General features: G+C 36.3%; 1 protein-coding gene across 8 annotated transcripts in view; it reads left to right on the forward strand.

The window, feature by feature from the left end:
• The window catches only part of PAX6 (paired box 6), a 25,992-nt gene extending 15,321 nt beyond the window's left edge, over positions 1-10,671 (forward strand). For 7 of the 8 annotated variants that reach the window (XM_029285453.1, XM_015822921.1, XM_015822924.1 and 4 more), the window contains 6 exons: positions 1,768-1,926; positions 2,639-2,721; positions 3,300-3,450; positions 3,693-3,808; positions 8,889-9,039; positions 10,586-10,671. In XM_029285453.1, the coding sequence (XP_029141286.1) occupies positions 1,768-1,926; positions 2,639-2,721; positions 3,300-3,450; positions 3,693-3,808; positions 8,889-9,039; positions 10,586-10,671 (746 nt within the window). The remainder of the gene's footprint in view (positions 1-1,767; positions 1,927-2,638; positions 2,722-3,299; positions 3,451-3,692; positions 3,809-8,888; positions 9,040-10,585) is intronic. The other variant, XM_015822928.1, reaches the window with a different exon arrangement.
• Positions 10,672-13,146: the final 2,475 nt, after the last annotated feature.

A 13,146-nucleotide genomic window follows, 5' to 3' on the forward strand; every position in this document is an offset into this window, starting at 1 on the left:
CCCCCCCTCAATTTTCCTCAGGGTCTGCAGACACTTTGAAAGACAGCTCAACCAGGAGCATATCTTTACCTCCAGCAGCTATGTGAAAACAATAAAACTTTCTCTTGTTTAATGATAGAAATTACATTAAAAGTGGTGGAAATGCCCTAATTAAAAATGTACCACAAATGATATGCCAGGCGCTCAGCTGCAGAATAGCATATTTAGCTACTTAGCGAACTCGCTACTATTTCTTGTTAAAATTACATGTTAAAATTTTAAAAGAAATCTTACTTTTCTCTGGTGCAACACATTACAAAGAATGGACAGTCCTTTTATCTAAATATAAAATTCCATTTTCAGCAATTATAGCCTGTTCTTGGTGATGATATAATTACAGCTGTGCTCTGTAATAGGTGTCAAGGCAATGCACACTCATACAATAGTTGAATAAAACTGCAGAACAATGCAGGCACTTCTAAATTCACAACCTTTAAAATGAAATTGACTGTGCAGAATTAAAATCAAAACTAGATAAATATTTTTTTAAAAAAGATTACAAGCTTGGTTTGGCTTCTTAATAGCATTTTCTGCAAACCTATCAGCATCTAATTGATTAGATAGGAATCACTGATTATAGATAATCTCAAAAAGTGAGCATCCCTATTCTAAATATACCAGTAGGTAAATAAAATTTAATAGAAATAATATTTTAGGAAGGCATGTTGGAAAACTTGCACCATACTCATTTGAACAATACCTTTGACTTGTTGTGAGAAGGGGCAAAAATAATAGATTTATTCAGCTGTATTTTTAAAGTGTTGTTTAGATATTTTGGAACTGGATGTTTCTACTTGGACATGTTTTTGGTTCCCCATTGTTGTATACTGCTTAATAATGTTTTATGCCAGCTACTTGGAACATCACTGAACTGTAGAAAGAGATAAGCCCTACCTCGCTTCTGCTACCATTCCATTTAAGGAATCCAGATTGATTTTTGCTTAGAAGTCACTGAATTGCCCTTATAACATTTCCCCTACTGGAATTCTCTGTATTCTTCAGAATAGACAAATAATTGCAATTGATACCATAGTCACTCCACTCCTAACCATCTTCTGACCACCATACATGCTACAATGAGCACCGAAGGTTCTGACATCTACAAGCTTTCTCTGCATTTCTATTTAGAGTCAATCTCATGAAAATTCTTGGGTGTTGGGTACCATACTTTCACCTTCTGCATTCAAACTGGATCAGAATGACCATATACAAATTCACAAGATATCTTTTCAGTAGGTCATAGACTTCAAAAGCAGCATATCATATGTTTTAGATTTAGTGCATACACAAATTTAAATCCAATTGTGAACTATGAGAGCCAGTTTGGTCTACTGATTAAGGCACTAGGCTAGAAACCGGGAGACTGTGAATTCTAGTGCTGTCTTGGACATGAAGACAGCTGGATGACCTTGGGCCAGTCACTTTCTCTCAGTCCTAGGAAGGAGGCGATGGCAAACCATTTCTGGAAAACTTTGCCAAGAAAATTGCAAGGACTTTGTTCAGCCAATTTTCAAGAATCAGAGAGAGTGAAAGAGAAGAAAAAAATTGAAATACCGATTGAGCCACAAAAGTATTATTATTCAGCATAGGTTATGCCTCTCCAGGAATGAGTGGTTGGATTACTGTATTGTCACTTTGGGATAATGAAAAGGAGAGGTCCTCAGACATGGTTGGCTGTGTTTGCTATGGCACAAGCTTTCTTAGAACGGTTTCCTCTTTCTTTTGCAGATGGCTGCCAACAGCAAGAAGGAGGGGGCGAAAATACCAATTCCATCAGTTCAAATGGAGAAGATTCAGATGAGGCCCAGATGAGGCTCCAGTTGAAAAGAAAGCTGCAGAGAAATCGGACGTCCTTTACCCAAGAACAAATCGAAGCACTTGAGAAAGGTGAGGTTTGTTTTTTGTGACCATAAGTCAGAACAAGGGGTATATAATGTACTATTCTGCCTCTTCTCTCCTGGCATGGTATGATCAATCTGGGATAGACCTGGGATGGATGTCCAGTCTAGGAATGTGATTTTTATGATGGCTTAGAGATGCAGCAATTATACAAGCAGCAGAGCAAGCATTTGGAACTGGAAGTTCAATAGTGTCCCAAAACCACCCTGTCTTTGTCAGGAGACTTTCAGCTGCAATTTTGCTTCCCGCTTTTTTGGATTGTAAAATAGGCACAAGTCTCAGCCCATCGTCGTCCAGTTCCCTTGCTCCCAATGTACTAGTAGTTGATTGGGAACTCACCTGATCTGAGGCCTGGTTTTCACAGAGTTATCATCTGAAATTGTCTTGAAACTTAGCGCGTGAAAGTTACTCTAGGGTTTATTTATTAACTGCTTAAAATGCGCTGTTATTGGTTTCTGTCTCAACATGATCTGTAATTATATAAATCATTTTAATATGAACCACTTGATTGGGAAGGAATCATTCAATAATAATATCTCACACTTTAAATCAAACCTGCATTATATGATGTTGTTCAAAGCATTCCTCCGATGATATTCGTCATAAAAGATTTAGAATGTCAAGGGCGCTCAGAATATTCAGAAAGTTAAAAGCAAATAACCTATTTTAATGCAAACTCTATGGGTTTCTTTTCTACCAGAGTTTGAGAGAACCCATTATCCTGATGTGTTTGCCAGGGAGAGACTAGCTGCCAAAATAGACCTGCCTGAAGCAAGAATACAGGTATTCAAAAGACCATACGGTATTTTTCTTCAGCTCTTGCTACCTTACTATATGCTTTCTCTCTTTCTTCTCCATGCATTCGTGTTCAAGAAGGCGGGATAGTGATTTTCATTGTTAATAATTTAATAAATTGTTTTATTTCTGATTTTAATTGCATTAAGGATTTGGTACTCTGTATTTTCTTTCCATAATACATAACCAATAAAATAAATGCAGACTCCAGTGAAGTTATCTGCATCCTACTTAAAGCAAGTAGCATTTATGCTCACTTTCATCTAGAATTCATCTAGACAGATGTTCTAATTCAAATGCAGTAAATATGTACCTAAATTTTCTGTTTGGAAAGTCCACCACACATGGATAATCTTGCATGGCCTTTGCTAAATTTTTTGCCCCAATGAACATGGTAACAGATGAAAAATGCGGAAGCGAGTACTTCATGAAGACGGTCTTTTTATTTTCACAAATGTTTTCTATTAGTCCTACAGCCATTACTGAGGGGTTTTTTTTTTCTTTTCTTTGTCTGATGCATTGTCTTTCTCCTCTCTGAACTAATGGGAAATATGTTGTATTGGCAGGTATGGTTTTCCAATAGGAGGGCAAAGTGGAGACGAGAAGAGAAACTAAGAAACCAGAGAAGACAAGCCAGCAACACCCCGAGTCACATTCCCATCAGCAGTAGTTTTAGCACAAGTGTCTACCAGCCGATCCCACAACCCACAACACCGGGTAATATGCTTTAAGAAGTATATCATGCAATTACTCACCCTTTCTGGGCAATACCATGGAACGCTGTCTGGCAACCTTACCCAACATGGCGTCTTCCAAATGCACTGGCTGGGAATTATGAGAGATAGACTTTGTCACATCTGGGAGCCACCAAGTTGGGGAACGCTGCCAAAAGTAATGCCATCATCTGATCAAAGTGTAACTAATACATCCATCCTCTCTATCTATCTATTCTATTATAGTTTCCTCTTTCACATCAGGTTCAATGCTGGGCAGAACAGACACCGCGCTAACAAACACATACAGTGCTTTGCCACCCATGCCTAGTTTCACAATGGCTAACAACCTGCCTATGCAAGTAAGTATAATCTACTAATATGCTCTCTGAGCTGAGTAATCACTGGGCAGAATCTCTGTCCTTTGAAGTTAGTAACAATTCTAGACTATAAGGGAGATCTCTCCAGGGCTAAGAGGATTTCCCATATCATGCTGCTATCACCAAGTGTGCAATCTACCCAGTATTTGTGGGATCCTATGCATATTATCAGTTTGATTGAACAAAATGGGAAAGCCTGGACTACTACTTACATCTTTTCTCACAAATAGAAACACACCCACATGCACGCGCATACAATAGAGGAGGAGTGGAATTGATGCTTTGATGCTTACCATTCATCATGCTGATCAGAACCTCTACTTTATCTACCAGTATACTGAAACATCTTTTTGTTGTGTTTTAACTATCTTGACAGATGGCTAAAGTTACCAATTGTTAATGGATCACTAATCTGGGCAAAATATTCTTAAGCATGTAGGCAGAAAGTAAATTGAGATCTTCTGGTAGTTTTTATGGTGAATATACGTATAAGCAGTGGCTTCTGTTTTCCCACTAGTTTAAGTATGGTAACAATAAAAGATTCTACAACTTAAATTGGTTTGCCCAGATAACTAGGAGTAATGCTTTCATTTAAGGAAGAAAGAACTATACATTGTTAGTATGAAAGCAGAAAGACAGTCTGCTCCTTAATTCTAAATGGATCAAATGTTTGATACTGTCCTTCCTACTATTTTTATCTGAGCCCTTGGTGATAAAAGCACTATATTGCTTACAAGTTTGAAGTCTGTCTATCTTATTGATCCCATATAGACCAAGACAGCAGTCCACAAACTGCTTGTTTCAGGAACCTTGCCTTTATTTCAGCAAGGTGTTTTAAAGTCAGTGAGTAGAAGTTTTCCTAGGAAAGGTGAAATTCAGCAGTTTCTACAGGCCCTCAGAGCTCATACAGAAATTCTGAGTTGCCACCTAAAACTTTCCGGCAAAGATGTAGATTGCTTCTTCTGGTTGATTTATCTACATTATCTGATCCAAAACATTGGCACAGCTAGCGTTGATATAATGTGTTTCAGGTTCATTGCTCAGCACGGGACTCACATTTTGTGGAAATAAATGAAATAAGAACAGCAAAGTGTAAGTGTGAACTGGTAAATAGTGATCAAGAGCAAAATTGCACCTCCCTTCGCTATTTTTATGTGCTATAGGTATGGTCATGTTGTACTGCAATATAGGATTTCCAAACCCAGATATGGTTTAAGTTGAACAAGTTGCCAATAAATGGCAGGCTTCTTTTAATTTCTCTGGCTTGCAATGACTTCGCCATTCCAAATAATTCTGTATTGTGCCCATAGTATCACTCTAGGGCTATTTATGGCCAGCAGAGCTGCCACTTCTTGATTATTTATTCATTAATTAGATTTATCTCCCAATTTGTCTTTGGGAGATGAAGCAGCTTACTTAGCATTCCTTTGTCTAGTTATTCTTCACTAAAACAAGCTTGTGAAATAGTTTAGCATATGAGATTGTGCAAAGCTCAGAGTCACCCACTGAGTTTCCCTGATTGAGAATGGACTTGAACTTGGGTCTTCGCCGTCCTAGTGCAACATTTTAACCATGACACCACACTGGCTGAGATCACATATATACTTTGGGTTTGCATTTCTTCTAAGCATTAGAATATTTCTTCTTTTAAATATGTGCTTAGAATTTTACTGCTGTTGTGATGGTGTTGCACAGTAGACAACATGGGCAGTTATTAATCCCAATTAATTTAATCTGACAAAAATCAAGATTAATATCAATGAAGTTTGAAATCATATTTTTATAATCCCAATTCTATAGGCTATGAGACCCTTGAAAGATAAATTTTCTAGGCTCTGATCTCAAACAGGCAACCTTGTTTAAGCATTGTTGATTTCCAAGAATCCATAAGAATTTTTCTCAGGCCTCCATGCTGTGCATCTATGCCATGACTCATGTCCAAAACATGCAGTCCAGTATAGACTGATAAGTATATCTTGTCTTTATTGAACTGTGATCAGTGGTCCTGATCCAAAGAAAGTTAGCAAAGAAATGTCCATTGAATGTAAGCCAACTGTGATTAAGGACACCTTGATAACATTTGGAATTGTTGTTTGAGTGATGCTGATGGGTTGTCTGAGTATTTGGTACTTTCTTTGAACCTACATAGTATGGTGTAATAGAATGCCTGTTGTAATGAAATGGCTTGCCATGAATTGTCTGATCAGTTTTGGTAATAGTTCAATGTAATCCCATTTTTCCTCTAGCGAGGACAGTAAATTCAGGCGCAAGATTGTTTTGCTAGCATGATTAAATACTTGGTTTGGGACTGCATTTAGATTCCTGGAAAAGCTTGAATGGTACCTACCCTATCCATTCAACTACATTTCTTTAAAATATCAAGCTGATTACAAAATTGTAGAAGAAACCAAAGTAGCATAGACATGTCAGCAATCATTGAAACAGAAGTGTAAAGTATACTCAATTTTTTGTTTTATTCAGGGGATTTTTAAAAAGTAAACTCAGGATGTCCCAAGCATAGCAGAGGGTTGAAGCACTATTTTACCTCTTAAGAATTCCCCTCTCCAAATTGGTTTCTGACCCAGCCCAACGTCTATTCCAATTTGTAGTTTGTCATAACATTCAGCCACTAGAACTTGTAACCCTGGTATATTATAGAAGAAAGTGGGCAGATCCTGAGAAGAGCTTCCCAACTCTTACCCCAAACAGCGTGGTCTGGGAAGTGGAAGAAAGGATTTGATTAAATTATCCAGAAGCTCTGAATCCAAAAGGCAAAACATTTCAACTGGGTAAAAGGAAAAATATCTGTTTAAAAATGTATCTAACTAGAAAAACTCATTAGTATAGAGCTGCTGTGGAGAAAGAGCTTATTAACATGCTAGCAGACTTACACCTTGCTGATGAGACACCAGGGCTATTGGCACCCTAGAAATACCCAAGGGGAAGCAGAGGATGTGAACAGCACCTGCAGTTCTAAATAGCTGTGTTAAAATGAATATTGCTGCTAACCCTCATGCTTGTAAGCATGCAGATTACTAGTCAGGAAAAGAATGCATTTCTAGGCCCTGAATCATTCTTGCACTCTTAGGAAGATAACAAGTTATGGATATTCAATGGATGAGCTTGAACAACTCTCTTATAGAATGCCTTAAAAAGTCTAGCATTAAAAAAAAACCAACATTTGCAAACCTCAGAAGTTAGAACATATGTCTGTGAACACAAAAAAACTATTTAGGGAATAAATACTTAGAGATCTTTTAAGTATTTCACCCAACTTCCAACTTCCAATTGTTGAAGATAGCTCTATAAATGAGGAAAAGTTATATATTGGAATTATATATGATTATACTTGGAAAATTTATTGCGCTATATATATGTCTCTGTAATAATCAAGCCAATAACCAAGTGAACACACACACACACACACACACACACACACACACTGTATATATACAGTATATATATATACATATACACAACACACTGTGTGTGAGCGTACGTATGTCTGTATACATGCACACAACATCAATTTAAATCCATGTAATACTAAAATTTACTTCAGGAGCAATATGCATAGAATTATGCTGCAAAATGAAATATTTTGCACTTAAAGTTCTGTCTTTATCATAATCAGGTGCTGCTAAATAGCTCAGAGAGTTTCAGCTCTCATAAATTCCAGCTTCATGCTGACTAGAAGTTGTAGGAAGTGAAATGTAGCAGATATGGAAGAAAAGGCACCAATTGAGAAGTGATGCCAGTGTTACTGGTACAGTTTTCATGCCTGTCCAGATGGTTGCTATTCTACATAGGGCAGTGATTTTTAAATGGAAGGCTGAGGCATGCGAGATTTGGATGAAAAATCTTTTGCACTTTGGAGTGAAATGAAAATTGCACAAACGGACTCCTCTTAGCTCGTTGGGCATTTCTCCTCTTTTGTCACCCTCTTCCCAGGTTCCTACATCTAATCTAAATGGGGTGGATGGGGAGAAATACATTCCTTCCTGTTGGACTGAAGGAAGAGAAAACTTGCAAATGGAAAGCTAGGTGGCTGTTATTAATATAGAGTACAGTAGATGCTCTGGATGGACACTTAGAACAATCACGAAAAATCAAGGTTTTCTCCTAAATTCCAGTTGGACATCCTTCACTGTTAGTTCCCTAGCTTATGAATGTTCTGAAACCTTGCAGTTGTATTTTTCTATTTATGAAAATAGAGGTAGAGTGGACTTTATCCGTTCATAGGAAAGCAGTGTCCAAAATTTAAATGAAAGGCTGTAACGGTCTGTTTCCATGATGTATTTAATTGGGCAGAAGCTGGGTTGTGCCATCATCATAAGCTTGTCAACTAACCTGGAAAATTAACCTAAAAAGATTTAGGATGAACTAATCTCCCCTCTCCCAGTCAATCATTCCATGAAAACAGGCTTTGAAAGGGTTAACAGAGAAGTAACCCTTTGTCTCTGAAACAGACACAAAGCTGCAGAAGCGCCTTGCCGAAATGCAGCTTTTCTAGGCATTGTGTCACTGTTTCCTTTCTACTTTTCACCCTCTGAGACCTTCACAAATGGGGTAGGGTTGGCGGTGAATGGAAAAAAGGGGTCAGCATGGGAAAGCCCTCCCTCTGACTCCATCCACAGTGGCACTGAACCTAATTAGGCCATCAATGTTTCCCCCTCCCATTATTTTTTTCTAATGGGGGGGAAACGAACTCTAAGCCTGCTTTATGGTGAGTGGGAGGACTTAAAAATGGCCTTCACATTACTGCCTTATTGATGCACGTCAGTGGCTGCTGGCACATGGGGGAATGTTTATTGCCCTGGGGAGAAGTTGAGTCAGTTGTGTTGGCAAACAGAGCCAACCTCTGTATGCTAGAAAATGCAACTGGGCACCAGTCTTCCCTGTTGCAACATAAAGCTCATCCAACATAGTGGAACCAATCAGTTAATATGAATGTTGCATGAGTTTGTGGAGATTACATTTGCACCATCTGTTAAAAAAAAAAGAAGGAAAGATGAAATGATGTTTAAAGTAATGAACATTATATTGGTCTTTTTACCCACAGCCCCCAGTACCCAGCCAGACTTCCTCTTATTCTTGCATGTTGCCCACAAGTCCATCAGTAAATGGGAGGAGCTATGATACATACACCCCTCCTCATATGCAGACACATATGAACAGCCAGCCAATGGGCACTTCTGGAACCACTTCAACAGGTGAGCAACCAACCACTGGTACCTTCATCAGAGATACTTTATAGGAGTTCTTACCCATGAATTGGAATTTTGATTCCTTTGTGCAAAACTTGATGACTTGTTATCAACTCTTAAACAAAAGAAGAGGAAATAACAAGTAAGTGTTTAAGAGTCTAATTAGATATCATTGGAGGGTATGAATAACATAATCTGATGAGAAAGAAAGCCCCATTTTGTTAGAAATTCACTGATAATATAAATCATCACTCCTTTAACCATGTAGAATAATTGATAGGTTTTGTTTTTCTCTACTGATTTGGTGAGAGGAGGGTATCTTAATATAAAAAGATGCACAAAGGTGCAAGGTTTATAATAATATATAATATAATAGTACAGTGATAATAAATTACTAAGATAGACTTATGGCAAGATTTAATTCACTTTTGTCTCCATAGTGGAGAAGGAGATAAATATTATGGGATTCAGGAAGATAAATCTCAGCTCAGTTGAGAAACAGATGCTATGCTTGATCTTAGCCAAAAGGCCATTGTAATGGAATTTTGTAATCCAATCCTTTTATTGTTCTGATAAATAATCAGGTACATTTTTGCCTATCTTAGCTGAAGTTTCAAAGTTCCATTAGTTAGTGGGAGACTTATTACCTAATTATTATAAACTAAACTGCTAACCTGTGCTTATATTCTAAATAAATAATAAACACAATTCATATGCTACCGTATATATTAGCATATCATTATGTGGATTTTGAACATTCACATTCCTTGTTACATGAAGTTTCTGTTTCATTTATTCAATTATTAGCCTCTTTTTAAAGGAGTAATATAAAGAAAAAAAAAGATATGTAATTTGCTCATATTTATCTATTACAGAATTGTACTGAATACAATGTTATGTTACCTTACTTCTCCCAATCCTTGTAACATCCTGCATATCTGTTGTACTGTTGGATATCTTTCAACCAATAGATGGACATAATTATATTGTTATAATTATTATTATGCAAACCATTGGAAAGGATGGTTGGGAAGTGAGAGAAATATATATGACCTGGGCACTTATATACATACACAGATAGAACTTCTGCCAAGATTCAATGCCAAAATAAAACCACTTGTTCTTTCACAAAGATATCTGTGCATGCATAGAAGTGCTTGAAGTGGTCACACTGAGCATAGGAGAATGTGCAATACCTTAACATAGGGGTCTTCAAACTTGGCCCTTTTATGACCTGTGGACTTCAACTCCCAGAATTCCTCAGCCAGCATCCCTGGCTGAGGAATTCTGAGAGTTGAAGTCCACAAGTCATAAAAGGGCCAAGTTTGAAGACCCCTGCCTTAACACTTAAGTTGTAGTTCTTATTCACTGATTTCCAAAAGTGTCCTTTGTCATAGAGAGAGAGAGAGAGAGAGAGAGAGAGAGAGAGAGAGAGAGAGAGAGAGAGAGAGTCTCTCTCTCTCTCTCTCTCTCTCTCTCTCTCTCTCTCATCATTTATCCAACAACTGATCTATAAACATGCACCCAAACACATTTTTTCCCCTTCTTCAAGGTCTAATTTCTCCTGGAGTGTCAGTTCCTGTTCAAGTTCCTGGCAGTGAACCTGATATGTCTCAGTACTGGCCAAGGTTACAGTAAACCGTGGGCTGATTTTGTAAATGGCTATATGGACATCAGTTGGAGGTTGATCTGTATTTCTATAAGAAGAATGGCTTTCCACATACTTCTGTACTACAACAGCATCCTACGATGTAACACATGAGGAAAGACTTTAACATGGACCTTTGTATACCGAAGGAATTATATCAGTTGGAACAAATCTTCATTTTGGTATCCAAACTTTTATTCATTTTGGTGTATTATTTGTAAATGGGCATTTATATGTTATAATGAAAGAACAATGTAGACTGAATGGATGTTTGCTTTTGTGTTGGTCATGAAGTTTTTTTTTTTAAAGGAAGCCATGATCAACAACCTTTGCCATGAATTAAGAGTTTTATCAAACTATATTGAATATTTCTACCAATTTGTTCATAGGTTCCAGACTATGCTCCAAGTCTATATTATTTCACTGCATATAATTCAACCAGGAACAATTCAGAGTATATTTCTGTAAGGAAAATATCTGTTGAAATTTCCAAAGGTTATAAACAGATGATGCTTATTTGCAAACATAGGGTTAACTTCAAAGAAGAAAAGTTTGATAGGAAAAGGGTAGATTGTGTCTCTGATATAATCCAATTTGTTTTATGTCAAAATGTAAGTATTTGTCTTCCCTAGAAATCTCCCAGAATGATTTCTATAATAAAGTTAATTTCATTTATATTCAACAAGAATATTCTATAGATGTTTTACACACATTTTCATGCATCAAACATTTCTTTTTTGGTCAGCAAAAGTTAATTGTTCTTAGCTATAGTTGTACTACTGTTCACAGTCCAATTATTTTGTGCATCTAGAAGTCATTCCTAATCAATTAAAAGTGCTTGCAAGAGTTTTAAACTTAAGTGTTTTGAAGTTGTTCACAACGACATATCAAAATTAACCATTGTTGATTGTAAAAACCATGCCAAAGCCTTTGTATTTCCTTTATTATACTATTTTATTTTTAACCTAATAGTGTGGTGTGGCAAATTTTGTTCCTTGTTAGGGTTTAACTATTTTTTTTTACACACACACACACAAATAAGTCTTTTGCCAGTAACATTTGCCTGTTGAAAATGAGCATTCAAAAGTAATTTTTATAGATTTTACAACTTATTCTGGAATCTAGTTGAAAAGTTAACAGTTTTCTAGAACATCAGACTTACGTATGAAAGCTATAATAACAACAACAATAATAATAATTTTCCAAATTACAATGAAATATTATATAAAGAAATATTTAATAAGGAGAAAACAGATAAATAAGAGCTACATTTTATGTTGGATACATTTGAATTTAGAGAAAAGACTAACATTTTCTACTTATTTCAGTTAAGCTGCAATGCTGAAAACACTTATTTTCAAATAAATCTAGTTTAAAGCTAATGGAATTAAATTGGAATAGCTGGTTGGAAGACAGCAAATTTTTAGAGTTTTGGTTTTTTTTTTAAATTATTGAATGGCTATGTTTAATTCTAAGTAAAATTCTCTAAGGAAATGAATTCCTACATGTATTCACAAAGCACACTTTCTTAACATAATTTTGCCATGAATTTATAATGGCAAATATTTTAGTGCCCTTTGCATATGTATGCACAAGGTTGAAAAGGTGCATTATCAAGAAACAATTAGAGAAAAGTAATAAGGATACGACAACAATGTAGATTGTGACCAGTCAGTGAAAGTGAAAAGCTTTTAGTCTTTGGCAGTTTGAATATAAACATTCCTACATCTATGAAGGAAGTTCATTGTGATCCAGCTGTTACTTACAACACTGCAAGAAAGAAGAAATCAGATGATGTGTAAAGAAATTATGCCCTGGAAGCCTGCAACTTAAGGAAACACCTCAAGCAATCCTTGTAAAAGATAAGGGAGATTCTCTCCTTCTCCTCCAGGTGTAACTTCTGAATCAAAGAGATTATTCTATTATTTAGAAAAAAATGTAGTAACCTTAAAACAGATTTTAGTTTACTGGTTCTGTGAAAGCACCCAAAGGGACAAACTGCTTCCATGGTAGATAAAAGAGGGTGTAACCCAGCTTTAGTTACAGCATGCACTTTCCACATGAACTGAAATGAGGATGGCGACTTTTAATATATTTTTTAGAAAACTTTGTGAAAAACACAGCTTAGGAGCTGAGTTAAAAAAGGTGTATTCTGATTAAAACTGAAAACTTTTTTCTGACAATTTATTTTAATGCTATTTATACCAAGAGGATATTTCATATACAGAATAATGTTGATGGCTATGATTGATTAGATAGCTAATACTGAGCAAAACAATAATACATAGCAATTCCAAGAAATGCCAACAAGTTTGAAGAGAAGTCTGTCTTAAGCTGTGTTTCTGTGTATTTATACACCTCGAAATTCCCTTCTGGAACTCAGTTGGATTTAATTCTATGAGAATGAGTATAGATGCATTGCTAGTCTTCAAGAAAATCATACTAACTTTTTTTAAGGTCTAAAA

Source organism: Protobothrops mucrosquamatus, unplaced genomic scaffold (genome assembly GCF_001527695.2).
Source record: "Protobothrops mucrosquamatus isolate PMUCROS unplaced genomic scaffold, P.Mucros_1.0 scaffold1727, whole genome shotgun sequence".
Lineage (NCBI taxonomy): Eukaryota > Metazoa > Chordata > Lepidosauria > Squamata > Viperidae > Protobothrops > Protobothrops mucrosquamatus.